The sequence below is a fragment of the Lithobates pipiens genome, unplaced genomic scaffold (genome assembly GCF_037356315.1).
Source record: "Lithobates pipiens isolate NorthernLeopardFrog02 unplaced genomic scaffold, aLitPip1_a1.2 Scaffold_8, whole genome shotgun sequence".
Lineage (NCBI taxonomy): Eukaryota > Metazoa > Chordata > Amphibia > Anura > Ranidae > Lithobates > Lithobates pipiens.
In genome coordinates, this window is record NW_027507903.1 from 514,585,054 (window position 1) to 514,601,899 (window position 16,846).

The 16,846-nt window shown below is 42.6% G+C and overlaps 1 protein-coding gene across 1 annotated transcript; it reads left to right on the plus strand.

Moving 5' to 3' along the window:
- The first annotated feature begins 6,907 nt into the window (after positions 1-6,907).
- On the plus strand, positions 6,908-16,565 carry MCAT (malonyl-CoA-acyl carrier protein transacylase). The gene is made up of 4 exons (XM_077469399.1): positions 6,908-7,432; positions 10,832-10,919; positions 13,718-13,935; positions 14,998-16,565. Exons 1-4 carry the CDS (start codon positions 6,998-7,000, stop codon positions 15,415-15,417), a joined length of 1,161 nt encoding a protein of 386 aa, XP_077325525.1. The 5' UTR covers positions 6,908-6,997; the 3' UTR covers positions 15,418-16,565.
- The last annotated feature ends 281 nt before the right edge of the window (positions 16,566-16,846 follow it).

Genomic DNA, 16,846 nt, shown 5'->3' on the forward strand with positions numbered 1-16,846 from the left:
GGACTATCTGTCGTCTGATTTTTGGATTGTGTGTATGGGGCATTAGGTTCACTAGCAAATTTAGATGGACTTGACTAACACATTGAAGCTGAACTCCAGAAAACACTTTATAAGCAGATATAGCAACCGTTTTTTTTCCCTTTGGGATAAAGGTTTTACATTGATGAATAAAAGCTCACCATTGTAAGCACCCCTGTCACTGTTAAATGGTTTGTCTCAAACCCCTAACAGACACTTTTGCTGGACAGCTTGATCTTTTGAATAACAGACTTAGGTCTTATTCAAATGGGGAAATTAAATCCATGCTCTATGCAGGGCTGTTTTTTTTTAGCATGGGGATGCACAGGTGTTGTGTACATTCTCGTGTGTTCAGTCCAATAGCTGTCAACTAACGCACCAACTCCATGGACATGACTGCTGCTCCCTATGTGACATCTGTGTGGGTGCACAGCCCTGAATGCGCCTTGGGTGAGTTTAGGGACATGCAACCGCACCCATATTGAGGTCATACTGGGAGCATAAAGCTGGTGCATCCCAATTGACAGCTATGGGACTGCCTGCATGGAATAACTGTGCATCCCAATGATGGCAAAACTCTGCCCTGAATGAGGCAGAGATTGAAACATTTAAAAATAAAATTAAAAATAGGTTAAAATGTGTAAAAGAGACCTTATTGGCCAGATCACCAGGTGAAACTAATGGGTAAAAGAAAAAAGAAACTTAAGAATTGGTAAGCTCAGCTGCAATATAGAAATGTGTGTGTGTATATATATATATATATATATATATATATATATATATATATATATTATACATATATATATATATATTATATATTTATATTTATTTATGTATTTATTTATTTTTTTGGTATCTCACAAAAGTGAGTATACCTCTCACATTTTTGTAAATATTTTATTATATCTTTTCATGTGACAACCCTGATGAAATGGCACTTTGCTACAAAGTAATGTAGTGAGTGTACAGCTTGCATAACAGTGTAAATTTGCTGTCCCCTCAAAATAACTCAACACACAGCCAATTATGTCTAAACTGCTGGCAACAAAAGTGAGTACACCACTAAGTGAAAATGACCAAATTGGGCCCAGAGTGTCAATATTTTGTGTGGCCCGTCATTATTTTCCAGCACTGTCTTAACCCTCTTGGGCGTGGAGTTCATCAGATCCACCAGATGCCACTGGAGTCCTCTTGACAACATCATAAAGCTGGTGGATGTTATAGACCTTGCACTCCTCCAGTCCTTAGCCCTTGTACACACGATCGGAGATTCCGACGGAATGTGTCCGATCGGAGCGTTTTGTCGGATATTCCAACTGTGTGTGGTCTACATCGGACTGCGTCGGAATATCCGTCGGACCAAATTTTCCAACTTGCCAGAAATATTTTCCGACAAAATGCTCCGATCGGACATCATGTGTAGAGAATTCCGAGAGAAAATTCCAATCGGACAAAGTGCCACGCATGCTCAGATCAAAATTCCTACAGATCAAATTCCTACATCAAAGCTATTGGCTACTAGCCTGAACATAGTCCCATCGTAACGAAATTACGTCATCACGTTCTGAAAGATCAGATTTTCCGACAACTTTGTCTGACCGTGTGTATGCAACAGTTTCGGACAAGATCCGTCGGACAAAATCCGACGGATTTGGTTGTCGGAATCTCCGACCGTGTGTACAAGGGCTTAGTCTGCTCGTCTTCAGCAAACTGCAGGCTTTCTTGTGCATCATCTTTACAAGAGGCTTCCTTCTGGGACAACAGCCATGTAGACAGGGCTCGAGTCCTGCGGGAACGCATGGGAACGGCGTTCCCGTACTATTCCCACAGCGGGAACGCCATTCCCATTAGCTGCCTGAGGGCTGAGGCTATGCAGCGCGTAGTTCGCCGCCGCTCCTCAGCCGCCGAGTGACTGGTTGCTAGGCAGAGGCCGCTCCGCATCTAGCAACCGGTCACATGACTTCGGCCGTGCACGTGGGCACGCACTGGCGCGAGTCAGTGGGCAGGCTGACACACGCTGCGCGCCTGCTTGGATACGGAGTTCCGGACTGTCCCCCCCCTCCTCCCCTCTACCCAGTGCCAGTCAGTCCTGGCCTCCTGGGGCCACACGCTGCACTTTTCCAGGTTACTTCTCCCCGGAGAACAGAAGGGAAGAGAATACCAGGTCAGTCACTAGTGTGTAAGTTGCACTCTGCAATACCCTGCCAATACTCATCAATACTCTGCAATACCCTGCCAATACTCATCAATACTCTGCAATACCCTATCAGTATCAATACTCTGCAATACTCTGCGAATACTCTGCAATACCCTATCAATACTCTGCAATACCCTGCCAATACTCATCAATACTCTGCAATACCCTGCAATATCCTATCAGTATCAATACTCTGCAATACTCTGCGAATACTCTGCAATACCCTATCAATACTCTGCAATACCCTGCCAATACTCTGCAATACCCTATCAATACTCTGCAATACCCTATCAATACTCTGCAATACCCTGCCAATACTCTGCAATACCCTGTCAATACTCTGCAATACCCTGCCAATACTCTGCACTACCCTATCAATACTCTGCAATACCCCGACAATGCTCTGCAATACATACCCTGCCAATACTCTGCAATACCCTGCCAATACTCTGCAATACCCTATCAATACTCTGCAATACCCTGCCAATACTCTGCAATACATACCCTATCAATACTCTGCAATACCCTGCCAATACTCTGCAATAAATACCCTATCAATACTCTGCAATACCCTGCCAATACTCTGCAATACATACCCTGCCAATACTCTGCAATACCCTGCCAATACTCTGCAATACCCTATCAATACTCTGCAATACCCTGCCAATACATACCCTGCCAATACTCTGCAATACCCTGCCAATACTCTGCAATACCCTATCAGTATCAATACTCTGCAATACTCTGCGAATACTCTGCAATACCCTATCAATACTCTGCAATACCCTGCCAATACTCTGCAATACCCTGCCAATACTCTGTAATACCCTGCCAATACTCTGCAATACGCAATACCCTGCCAATACTCTGCAATACCCTATCAGTATCAATACTCTGCAATACTCTGCGAATACTCTGCAATACCCTATCAATACTCTGCAATACCCTATCAATGCAATACCCTGCCAATACTCTGCAATACCCTATCAATACTCTGCAATACCCTGCCAATACTCATCAATATTCTGCAATACCCTGCAATACCCTATCAGTATCAATACTCTGCAATACTCTGCGAATACTCTGCAATACCCTATCAATACTCTGCAATACCCTGCCAATACTCTGCAATACCCTATCAATACTCTGCAATACCCTGCCAATACTCTGCAATACCCTATCAATACTCTGCAATACCCTGCCAATACTCTGCAATACCCTGCCAATACTCTGCAATACCCTGCCAATACTCTGCACTACCCTATCAATACTCTGCACTACCCTATCAATACTCTGCAATACCCCGCCAATGCTCTGCAATACATACCCCGCCAATGCTCTGCAATACATACCCTGCCAATGCTCTGCAATACCCTGCCAATACTCTGCAATACCCTATCAATACTCTGCAATACCCTGCCAATACTCTGCAATACATACCCTATCAATACTCTGCAATACCCTGCCAATACTCTGCAATAAATACCCTATCAATACTCTGCAATACCCTGCCAATACTCTGCAATACATACCCTGCCAATATTCTGCAATACCCTGCCAATACTCTGCAATACCCTATCAATACTCTGCAATACCCTGCCAATACATACCCTGCCAATACTCTGCAATACCCTGCCAATAGTCTGCAATACCCTGCCAATACTCTGCAATACCCTATCAATACTCTACAATACATACCCTGCCAATACTCTGCAATACATACCCTGCCAATACTCTGCAATACCCTATCAATACTCTGCAATACCCTGCCAATACATACCCTGCCAATACTCTACAATACTCTGCCAATATTCTACAATACATACCCCGCAAATACTCTGCAATAACCTGCCAATACTCTGCAATACCCTGCCGATGCTCTGCAATACTCTGCCAATACATACCCTGCCAATACTCTGCAATACCCTGCCAATACTCTGCAATACTCTGCCAATACTCTTCAATACATACCCTGCCAATACTCTGCAATACCCTGCCAATACACTGCAATACCCTATCAATACTCTGCAATACCCTGCCAATACTCTTCAATACTCTGCCAATACTTATTCCTGTTTGTGGGATATTTTCTAATGGGTTGTGTAACAGAATTTGGAACAGGGTGTATTTGTGGTAGAAATTCCCTGCGAGGGAAAGATCATCACCCATTGTGTTGATTGTTTTGTTTGACACGTTATTTTGTTTTTGTAAACTGGCACTTTACAATAAATGTTGTACTGTATTTTCTGTGAAGTATATATGCATATGAGCGTACATTTTTTTTTTTTTTTTTTTTTTTTTGGTGGGGGAATGGATCTTGGGTGGGAGTTCCCACACTTTTTTTCCCAGGACTTGACCCCTGCATGTAGACCAATTTGATGCAGTGTGTGACATATCTGAACACTGACAGGCTGACTCCCCACCCCTTCAACCTCAGCAGCAATGCTGGCAGCACTGAAACGTCTATTTTCCAAAGACAAGCTCTGGATATGAAGCCAAGCTTGTGCAGTCAACTTCTTTGGTTGACCATGGCGAGGCCTGTTCTGAGTGGAACCTGTCCTGTTAAACACTGTATGGTCTTGTCCACCGTGCTGCAGCTCAGTTCCAGGGCCCTGGCAATCTTCTTATAGCTTAGGCCATCTTTATGTAGAGCGTCAGTCCTTTTTTTCAGATCCTTAGAGAGTTCTTTGCCATAAGGTGCCATATTGAACTTCCAGTGACCAGTATGAGAGCGTGAGAGCGACAACATCAAATATAACACACCTGCTCCCCATTCACACCTGAGACCTTGTAATACTAATGAGTCACATCTGGAGAGAAAAATGGCTAATTGGGCCCCATTTGTTGCCAGCGGTTTAGACATTAAAGCGGAGTTCTGCAAAAAAAAAAAAGAGAGAATTAGAAGTCAGCAGCTAAAAATACTGCAGCTGCTGACTTTTAACCCTTTCATGACTAAGCCTATTTTTGGAATTTGGTGTTTACAAGTTAAAATCCATATTTTTTGCTAGAAAATTACTTGGAACCCCCAAACATTATATATATTTTTTTAGCAGAGGCTCTAGAGAATAAAACTTTTTTTGGGAAAAGGGACATTTTCATGAATAAAAAAAAAAAAAAAACAGTAAAATTAGCCCAATTTTTTTGCGTAATGTGAAAGATAATGTTATGCTGAGTAAATTGATACCAAACATGTCACACTTTATAATTGCGCGCACTTGTAGATTGACGACAAAGTACGGTACCTAAAAATCTCAATAGGCGACGCTTTAAATTTTTTTTACGATTACCAGGTTAGCGTTACAGAGGAGGTCTAGTGCTAGAATTATTGCTCTCGCTCTGACGATCGCGGCGATACCTCACATGTGTGATTTGAACACCGTTTACATACACGGGCGCGACTTCCGATTGCGTTTTCTTTGCTTCGCGAGCTCACGGGGACGGCGGGCGCTTTAAAATTTATTTTTTTATTTTTTTATTTATTTTATTTATTTTAAAATGACTAAATTGTTTTAAAAAAATAAATAAAAAATTAATCACTTTTATTGCTGTCACAAGGAATGTAAACATCCCTTGTGACAGTAATAGGCGGTGACAGGTACTCTTTATGGAGGGATCGGGGGTCTAAAAGATCACGGCTTCGTTCCAGTTCCTCCCCAGCAGCCAGAGCCGACGGATCACTAATCGGTGCTCCCGATCGAGCGGGAGCACCGGTAACAGCGGCGAGAGGCGGCGGGAGGGGGGGACGTCCCCCCCTCCGGCTTTTAGCCGCATCGGTTGTTATGCCTGGATAGCCAACCGCCTGCTGCAAAAAACGGTACCGGGATGATGCCTGCAGGTGCGGGCATCATCCCGGTATAACCCCCGGAAGCCGAGTATGCAGATCTGCGTACGCTCGGCGGGAAAGGGTTAATAATTGGACACTCACCTGACCCAGGGTCCAGTGATGTGGGCGTACGAAGCCCCTCTCGTCTCCGGCTCTTCTCTGCGGCGCCGGCATTGTAACTATAGGCTCCCGGCTGTGGCTTCACACCCGGGCACCCTCTGTGCATGTGTAAGCAGAGCCGATCGCCGTGACTGGCCGTCGACCTGTGACATGTCCCAGATGATGGCCGAGAGGGAGGGGGGAGAGGTGATCACCCTTCCGGTGGCGTGGTGCGCTGGGGGGAAGTGGGAGCTGGGACTCTCTGAAAACAGGGTACTGGCTCCGCCACAAAAAAAAATGACATGCCAAATGTGGCATGTTAGGGGGTCACCTCCTTTAAAGCAGAAGTTCTATTTTTGGGTGGGACTCCGCTTTAATGGCTGTGTGGTGAGTTATTTTGAGGGGATAGCAAATTGACACCATTATATAAGCTGTACACTCGCTAGTTTACATTGTAGCAAAGTGTAATTTCTTCAGTGTTGTCACATGAAAAGATATAATAAAATATTTACAAAAATGTGAGGGGTGTACTCACTTTTGTGAGATACTGTATATATGTAATTGTTACTATGAAATCACATAAGCCATATTTTAAAGTCTTTGCAATTTATTTTATTGAGCTTTGAACATAATTTTACATTTAAAATATTCTGTTTTAAAATCCTTTGAAAACCTACATGTGTGCCAGTTTCAGAACTACATGCATTCATCATTCTTATGTATCTAGGAACCTTTGTGCTAGTTGCGATGTTTCCGGTAGGGAAGGATTTGCAGGAGCACTGCAGACCCGGAAGGGCTTTGCAGGGCATAGAGAGTTGCACGTGAATCAGTAAAAGTTGTGTGACACTGACACATGGTTGATGTCACAGGCAGGGATGAGGGGCTCAGCTCTTCTCAGGGCACTGAGGCACCGGGGGGTGCTTTATAATGGGCAGAGGTGGCTGTCAGGAAGGGACAGAGGGGAGATAAATGCCTTGCTGGAACAAGCTCATACACAGAAAGATGAAGAAGAGGATGAGGAGAGCCCCAAACCAGACAGGAGGTCCCCCACTGACACCACAGTCCTCCTCTTCCCAGGACAAGGAAGCCAAGCAGTGGGCATGGCCGGTGGGCTTCTCAAGTACCCCAATGTCAGGGAGATGTTCCTGACCGCTCACAAGGTGCTGGGCTACGACCTCCTGGACCTGTGCCTCCGGGGCCCCGCGGAAGTGCTGAACAAGACCATCCACTGCCAGCCTGCTATGTTTGTCACTTGTGTGGCTGCCACTGAGAAGCTGAACCAGGAAATCCCGTCTGTAAGTTAAATTTTGCCATTCGGGGCTATAAAGGGGTTCCCTGCCTTCAAGCGGCATTGATTGGCTTATAGCTGCCTTGCTGCCACTTCTGCCTAACCACTTTAGGACCGCTCCACATACATAATGAGGCAGGGTGGCCCTACTCAAAATCCCATACCTTTACGTGATTCCTATTGTCGGCTCTGCGGCCCACGCCGCCAGAGCCATGCTTCTGCTGTGATTGGACACAGCGGGAGCCAATCGCAGGATCCGGCGGCTGTGATGGCCAATGGGACCCGCCAACTGTTCATAGGAGAGGCAAACCGTCCTTCTCTCAGAGGAAGAGAGAGATCTTGTGTTCCAGCACCAGTTAAGCCACCCACACGGAGTTAGAAATCACTCCTTAGGAGCACACTCAACACTTTGATTGCTCCTGATGTTAACCCCTTTGCCAGTGTCATTAGTACAGTGGCAGTGCATTTTTTAGCACTGATCACTGTATTGGTGTCACTGGTCCCCAAAAAGCGTCATATTTCTGCATTGCAATGTCGCAGTCCTGCTAATAATTGCTAGTCCATAAATCTATACCATAGTTTGTAGATGCTATAACTTTTGCGCAAACCAATCAATATACGCTTGAGTTTTTGTTTTTGTTTTTACCAAAAACTTTTAGCAGAATACATATTGACCAAAATTCATGAAGAAATTGAAGAAATTCGATTTTTTTTTTATTTTTTTATTTTTTTTTGGATGTGTTTTATAGCAGAAAGAGAAAATTATATATATATATATATATATTTTTTTTTTCAAAATTGTTGGTCTTTGTTTATAGCGCAAAAAATTAAAAACACAGAGGTGATCATATACCACCATAACAAAAGCTCTATTTGTGGGAAAAAAAGGACATCAATTTTATTTGGGTGCAGCATTACACAACTGCGTAATTGTCAGTTAACCACTTCAATACCGGGCTATAGTTGTATGACGTCCACAGATGGGCTATCCCATCCTGAGCGGGCGTCATATCATGTCCTCGCCTTCTCGCCGCTCCTGCCTGTCACAGTTGATCTGAGTACACGAGTACCTTTCAATGCCCATCTGACTACCTTGTCACCACCGATCAGAGTACCTATCTGTAGGCCATCAGTACCTGTCGCCAGCCCATCAGAGTACCCGAGTACCTGTCGCCAGCCCATCAGAGTACCCGAGTACCTGTCGCCAGCCCATCAGAGTACCCGAGTACCTGTCGCCAGCCCATCGGAGTACCCGAGTACCTGTCGCCAGCCCATCGGAGTACCCGAGTACCTGTCGCCAGCCCATCAGAGTACCCGAGTACCTGTCGCCAGCCCATCAGAGTACCCGAGTACCTGTCGCCAGCCCATCGGAGTACCCGAGTACCTGTCGCCAGCCCATCGGAGTACCCGAGTACCTGTCGCCAGCCCATCAGAGTACCTATCTGCAGCCCATGCCTCATAGAATATACGTTTGCTTTCCAAAATTAGGTCATTTTGTGGGTAATTCCACTGTCCTGGAGCTCAAGGACCTTCAAAGTGTGATAGGAATGAAATGAGATGTGTAATTTTATGCTCGTAGAATGCCTGAAAATACTACTTCAATGTTGGGCCTCTGTATGTGGCCAGGCTGTGTAAAAGTCTCACACGTCGTATCGCCATACTCTGGAAGAGTAGCAGAATGTGTTTTGGGGTGTAATTGTTGCTATATACATGCTATGTGTTAGAAGGACTCATTATGCCTCATAGAATAGATGTTGGGGTGTTTGCTTTCCAAAATGGGGTAATTTCAGCAGTATCAGGGCTTCTAGATTTTTACACAAGGGAGGCTTTTACAGGTAAATAACATGCTTAAAATACAATAAATGCATGCGTATTATGTGAAGATTGTTGTTGAAATATAAAGTCTGGTGCCAGGGTCTCTTTAAATCCCAGTTCACACCTGTGCAGTGTGTTTTACATGCTTTACCATTGAATTCTATTTAGAACATTATGATTAAAGTGCATCAAAGCTGCAGCAAACAGGATTTTGTTTATTGCACCACACCAAAAAATGCATCTTAAATAAACAAGATTTTAACATTCTAAAACAAAAAATGCATTGAGAGAATGGCAGACCTTGGGAAAATACTAGATGCTTGTCACTGGTTTCTCCACTTTGGCTCAATGACTAGAAGTGAAATCACAAATACTGATCTGCATACTTTCAAAACTTTTTTTTTTTTACTTTTTAAATCTGCAGCTAATATATATATATATTACTTCCTGGTGATGCTGCCATGAAAGGCCTTGTTCAGACACTGCCTATTATGGAGTGACAACTCTGTCCTTTGTCTTCCAACTGTTTTCCTGCATTGTCACCCTTTCACATCTGCTTCCGATGAAGACTATAAGTGACTTTACCAACAGTAATTTGCTTAGGCATGTCTTAGGCAACCTTTGTCCCCATCAAGAAGCAGACTTTGAACAATTGCATGCAACTGCTGTTGAAATGCAGTACATGTCCACAAAAAGCTGCAGGAGGTCAGAACTGAGAGCCAGAAAAGGTCAAAACAGTATTAAAAAAATAAAAGCATGACAATTGTTTGATGCACAGGTCTTTAGCATCCAGGTAGGATGAAGAACTACTTTAAAGAGGTTCTTCAGTCTGTAGAAAAAAAAAACATTAAAAATCAGCAGCTACAAATACTGTAGCTGCTGACATTTAATATATGGACACTTACTTGTCCAGGGATCCAGTGCCATCCTCACCCAAACAGTTTTTTCTTTGGTCTTCGGGTTTCCAGCGTCAGCATGTCTAGTGTTGGAAGCCGGCTGTGAGTCCTTGCGGCTTCCCAATGTACACGTGTGAGTCATGCTGTATTTTAATGAACCTGCAGCCTCTTGGGGAACCAGTGATGTTTCCCAAGAGGTTGTGGGTAGGGAGTGGGGACCTCTGTTCCCGTTGGGGGGGGGGGGGGAGGGTTTACTAAATCCATTAGAGAGATTTCCCTTCACTTCCTGTCTTAGAAACACAACCGCAAGCGAGAGGAAATCTCATAGAATCAAGGGCAAACCTTTTTTTTTTTCTTCCATTGTTGTCAGAAAAAGGGTCCCCATTGGAAGTTTTATTCTCCCCTTCTGGTCCTGTGACAGCTCTAGCATTTTTGAATCTCCTGTTTAATAATAAAGACAATGGACACAGGCACAAATACAGAGAGCGAATCCAACCCCCCCCCCCCCCAGCTGGGATACAGACTGGAATAAAAGCCTCCAACCTTTTCCCTCCATTCAAAACTATTAAAATAAATTAGCTTGCATACAGTTTGAAGAGCCGCTTTCCCCATCCCTTTAAACTGCATTTTATCAATTTTAGCAGATGTTATGAGAACAGGCTAAAAGCTGACATTCTGTGTTTCTTTTTGTTAAGGCTCTGGAGAACTGTATTGCGATGGCGGGATTCAGTGTTGGGGAGTATGCTGCACTTGTGTGCGCTGGTGTTTTAGATTTTACAGAAGGTAAGGATGCAGAAATGGTTAATTGGTAACCAGAAAGCTGGCACAGCTCTATAAAGTATATATAAAGTTTTAAAGACATTTAGAGAAAAATCTTTTAGGACCCACTCGCACTGTATGGGTGCGTTACTGCACTCACGTTAATTTGTCGTATTTTGTCCATTAACTTGTTGCACAGCCAATTCACATAGAACACATAAGGTTCCAGCAGCATTTTAACTTGTAGCTCAGTGTGCCACAGTCTATAGATGTGAATCAGAATCTGTAAGGCACAGATGCATTGTACTGTGCTGCATTAGGATGCCACTCACATTAAAAGCAAGACATCACACTGTATTAAATGCGGTACTGTACATTATTGCAACACACTAATGTAAATGGGCCCTTAAAGCTGACCTCCAAGCAGATTAAAAAGACTCAAATGATTGCAGCTCTATATTTAGTAATGCATAAATAAATGTATTTTTTTTTAAATGTGTAAGCGCCTGAATAGGACCTTGTATAAACCTCCTGTAGTCTCTGTACAGCAGAGCACGGACTGGTGGAGGAAGAAAAACATCACAAGAAGCTAATCGGTAGTGTTATTTTGCCAGGAGCATGCTGATAGGAGAGAGAACAGAGTCCAGAGAGATGAGCCCATCAGTCTGCTGTGTCTCCTTTCATTGTCTATATCACAGGCTGGCAGGGGGGTAAGGCCTGTAAGTGTTATTGAACCAAAGGAGATAACAAACAGGTCTTGTGCTGTGTGGCAGAGCTGTGTAAATCTCAGAAATGGATGGAAAAGAAAACAAACCCTTTTGGCAGGTAAAACTGCTCCTATATAAGTATGTATTTCATTGGTGTGTCTATATCAGCGGCTCTCAGCCTGGGGGATCGAATGCCTATTTGCCAGGGGTCGTCCAATCTCGGAATGTTCCTGGAGCCTGCGCTGCTCTCCCAGCCCAGCAGGACTGTCCCACAGCACTGCCTCTCATCCCATTCCATTGTTTACCTGAAGCTCAGCTTTATATAGAGTATCAAATTACTTATTAGTAAAGATGTAGTCAAAGGCATACTACAGTGAAAGAACGGAGAACAGAAAGTGGCACTGTGATAATCTGCATCAGACAGTGAGAAGAGACTCAACGGACTGATGAATTCATCTCTGTGTCATTTTGCTCTCTCCCGCTATCAGAATGTTTATTGTTAGCACATAAACAGTGCAGATACATTGATTGACTCCTTATGCTGCTTCTCCCTGCCCCAGTTTAAGCTCTGCAGCAGAGAAACTAGAGCTAGAAATCTCTGAACATATAAGTGATGTAATACGCACTACTGCTGGGTTTTTTCATTGGAGAGGAGAACAAATGTCCTTTGATCTTCTCCTGCAGAATGTATTGGGGCATTTTTACTAATTCCAGGTTTCCTGGAAGAACAAGAATGCCCAGGAACCACCTTGGCCAGCAGCCCAGGGTGGGGTGTGTCTGCACCTTCTTGGTACTGTAAAAGTGAGCCGCCTGGTTCACTTTTACATGAAAGCTGATTCATGCAACTTGTTTAAACCCCTTGAATAGTAGAACTTATAAACATACCTGGAATACAATAAATTATTAGTCACAGTTGGTAAATAGATTTCATTTTTTTTCTAGTGGAAAATCAATAAAACGACTCTTATCCGATTTGATGCAGTGGTGACACCTTGTGGTGTCACAAGAAATTGCAGACTGATTGCATTTTAGCATTATGAAAAATGTGAGCTTTTAAAGTGCATCTCGAGTGAAAGTACTTTTAGAGCAGGGAATGGTTAGACTGGCTTTTACGTTTTTAATACTTTGTGTCCCCATTTGGATGATTTGTCCTCACTGTTTTTACTGACCATTGTCACCAAAAAATCTGAAATGTTAGTTATCCCCGGAACATAAGCGATACAAGGAAATCTTCCAGTGGCACCTGATCTGTCTAGTAAGGTAATTCAACACTTTGAGAGATTTTCTTTAACTCTCCGCCGTGTCTCTGAGACAGGAAGTTCCTTCCCCACTTCTACATAGACAGCAACAACAAAAAACCTGGCAGGAGTTTCAGCCCTTTTTTTCTTTATCCAAAACTAAAATGATAGTACTATATACTTTAAATTCTGATATATCACAGATCCATTGTATTTTGGCGTAGACACACACATTCACACACAAATGTATATTATAACACACTGAAAAATGTTGACACACTTTTTATAAGATATAGACCATTTGCATCAGCCAAAGGATGGACTCATTAGGACTGCTTCAACAGAAAAGGCACTCAGTGTAAATAGTGGGTATTGAAACCAAGGTGCAAGCATCCCCACACAACTCTGTTCTTATTCTGTCAACCCAACCAACCCTGCACTACACAATATTTCAGCTAAAGTTGATATCTGAATACTGAATAGGAAGGGGGGTAGTGAATGGAGATCTCTGCATTTGAGCTCACTCCCAGTTGCACATATTAAGAGCTGTTGCTTGGGGGGTGATTGACAGATTTTGCCTGTTTTGCTTTCCCTTACAGCTGCAGTGAAAATACTGTAATTTGTCATTATTAATTTAGTTTATGAAGCAGCTGTAGCCTGAAGCTATGCGAATTAGCCCTGGTTGAGAAAACCTAGAACCTAATTAGTATGGGGGGGGGGGGGGGGGTGTCAAAAGGGAGCTAGCTTTGGTTGTATTCTTGTGTGGATAACATTCAAATTTTTAACTGAACACGGGAAAGTAAAATGTGAAGACTCTATGATGTACATGTCTTTCATTGATAAGTAGAATTTATCTTGGAATATCTCTGTATTGTAGCTCTGTATGCAGTAAAAGTGAGAGCAGAAGCTATGCAGAAAGCCTCTGAAGCCATAAAGAGTGGCATGCTCTCTGTGATTGGTAACTCCAAGACAAAATACAGCACGGCCTGCGCTGAGGCCCAGGACCACTGTCTTACTTTGGGCATTACGGACCCGGTGTGCGAGGTGGCCAATTATCTGTTTCCAAATGGCAGAGTGATTGCAGGACATATGGAGGTAAGAGGGGTTGTTTTAGACACATGATTTAAAATGTATATACTGTAAACCCTAACCCTGAACTTCTCTTATTTACTCCCATTTGGTCTGATTAATATACCTTTGAAAACATTTGTTTGAATCTGTTTGGTAATTGCAATAACATAATCTGTTGATTTTTATAGAATTCTTCTCTGGGTGACAATGCTGCTCCTCCATAGATAAATTAACCAGCATTTTCAGCAATTATCAGAATAATTATCCCTCAGGATCATTACAATTTTATCCATCCAGTACATAATTTGTGCAAATGTACCAAGTGCTGATAAAAGGGGACATAAGAGTGAATAAAATTGAATCTGAGCATTACTTGTTCTGCCTTTGTTGACCCAGTCCCTCCTCCATAGATCTAGTACAGTGAGCATTCCTTCTAGCACAGGAATTGTGTTACAGGCAGGAGAATGTGGTGATAAAAGGGGAACAAACTAGGGTTGCACCGATACCAGTTTTTTTTTTCATCGGGGAGTATGAGTACTGATACTTTCAATTATGTTTTGTACTTGCTGATACAGAGTATCAATACCTTTTGAGTTGCAATTTTAGCCCATACAAAATGAATGGGCTCAAATTTCACTGCAAAGAATCGCATGCATTCTGAACAGGATGCAGTGCGATTCCTGTCCAAATTGCATCTGGCTTCCCGCAGCACTCCTGTGTAAACCCAGGCTAAAGTACCTATGACAAAACCTGGATTCACACAGGAGCAGTGGGGGAAATTGATTGTGCTTCGCACAGGAATCGCAGCATATTCCTGTTCAAATCATAAGTGGTTCTTTACAGTGAGATTTGAGCCCATTCATTTTGAGTTTTCGGTTTCAGACATCCGAGCATTTGCACGTGTACTCATGCAAATGTTTTGTATCGGCACCAATATCGGTGCAATCATAGCAAATGACTCAAAAATATATACAGTCACCACATCTAAGCACTGGTAAGTTGAAATATATAATATTTTTGTTTTCAGGTTTAGTCTTTCAGAAGGTTATCAGTGAAATAAACTGTAACGTTTCTTATGTGTTCCAGGCTATTCAGTTCCTTCAGAACAATTCCCGCAAACATAACTTTTTTCGGACTAAGCTGCTACCCGTAAGCGGCGCCTTTCACACCCGTTTAATGAAACCTGCTGTGGAACCTCTGGCAGAAGCACTGAAGGGTTTGACATTCAAGAGACCTCTAATTAATGTTTACTGTAATGTTGATGGAAGGAAGTACAGGGAAGGCGCAACCATTGAGCATCTCCTTGCCAAACAGCTGGTATCCCCTGTGAAATGGGAGCAGATCATGCACACCATCTATGAAAGAAAGAAAGGAAAGGACTTTCCACAGACTTTTGAACTGGGACCAGGACAGCAAATGGGAACAATATTAAAAACTTGTAACCTAAAAGCATGGAGGTCATATACGCAAGTGGATGTATTTGAAAAAGATTTAGAGGTGGACTAACTTTGGGACGACTTATTGATTTTTGTGGCTCTATAGTTCTGTTTTCATGTAAAATAGCAGATTTTCCAGAGAAAAATGCAAAATGATCTTTATAGAGGACATAACGTGTGCTTCGTGCTTTCTTGTTCCATGTTTGTCAGTCAGCACTTGCCACTTTTTTTTGGGGGCTGTTTGACAATAGGCTGCACTAACGGGTCAGCCAGGCACAGCTCCATGCGGTGGGTGGGTCCTGTAATTTAGTCAACCAAATTGAATAAGAGGAATATGTAAAGTGTGGTTCTCAAAAACGTTGAAGGTGTAATAAGAGGGAAGCTCTTTCTTTGGTTGTGATGTGCTAAGTGGGAGCAGCACATAAACACACATTGATTTAAGAGAAGCCTGCCCCGAACCTCAAAAGTATACTACAAAAGAGCAGAGCAAACTTATCCAACTCAAAATTATTGCATTTAACGGTTACGTAATTATACATTCAAAAATAGACCCGAATAAGGTGAAAAATATATCCAACAGGGTATAAGTATATTGTAAAGTTGGTAAAAATTCCAATAATCAAAGTTTCAGTTGCATTGATGAAAAATGAAAGAAGAAAAAAATGAGATTGCGCTATGGGTTAAACCAGGGAAATGGTGGGTATGAGCTGCCTCTACTTAATACAGCTCCAGAAGATGTCGTGCTGATGAAACGCGTAGGGAGTGGCCATAGGACGCACTCTCTCCTCGGACCGTAGCGGCTGCTGGCTGCTGTATTATATGGGCATTTTTATACAGTGACACGTGAGAGAATTTCCTTTTAATAAACTTGATTTTGAAGCGGTTTACACTATGGATGTCCTTTTCTATTAAAATCTGTATGAGGTACCCATAACGGACAAAATACGGACCTCCCAGAGTGACACCAGGCAGCGGCACAGGGGCTCACACTGTGGCAGCGAGTTTACCCCTGCAGGGGCAGGGTATCTGGTGAGAGCAATAACAACACTTTATTTGGATACACGCACTGGGGGATTTTCTCTAAGAAGTGGCAATACCCTTCTCTTGCACCAAGTCACCTATAAGAATTTTTTGGACTTTTTGTTTGATTTCCAGTTGGACTATTTATTTAATCACCACTTTTGGAAAATAAATTGGTCTCACATTATTATAATTTAATTGCATGCTTAAGTGATCATTTTCACAACTACGGCATGTGCACTTGAGCACTAGTTTTAAGGTGTATATTTATATTTACACATTTAGATGCACGTATAGTGATCGATAAGTAATTAATTGGTGTGTGTGTTTTTTTTTTTTTTTCTTCCATTACCACTTAATACATTTTTCCTGATTCAAGTTTTTTTCTACCATCACCCAATTAATATTCCCTGATTCACGTTTATATTTGGCACCTGCTGAATCCAGCAGTTTTTTATATAGGTTTTGCATTTTTATAT

Bases quoted from the DNA above. Each gene is read 5' to 3' on its own strand.
- MCAT (XM_077469399.1), top strand. From the start codon at position 6,998: ATGTCACAGGCAGGGATGAGGGGCTCAGCTCTTCTCAGGGCACTGAGG. The intron at 7,433-10,831 runs GTAAGTTAAATT...CTTTTTGTTAAG, and splicing joins TGAACCAGGAAATCCCGTCT to GCTCTGGAGAACTGTATTGC. The intron at 13,936-14,997 runs GTAAGAGGGGTT...TATGTGTTCCAG, and splicing joins TGATTGCAGGACATATGGAG to GCTATTCAGTTCCTTCAGAA.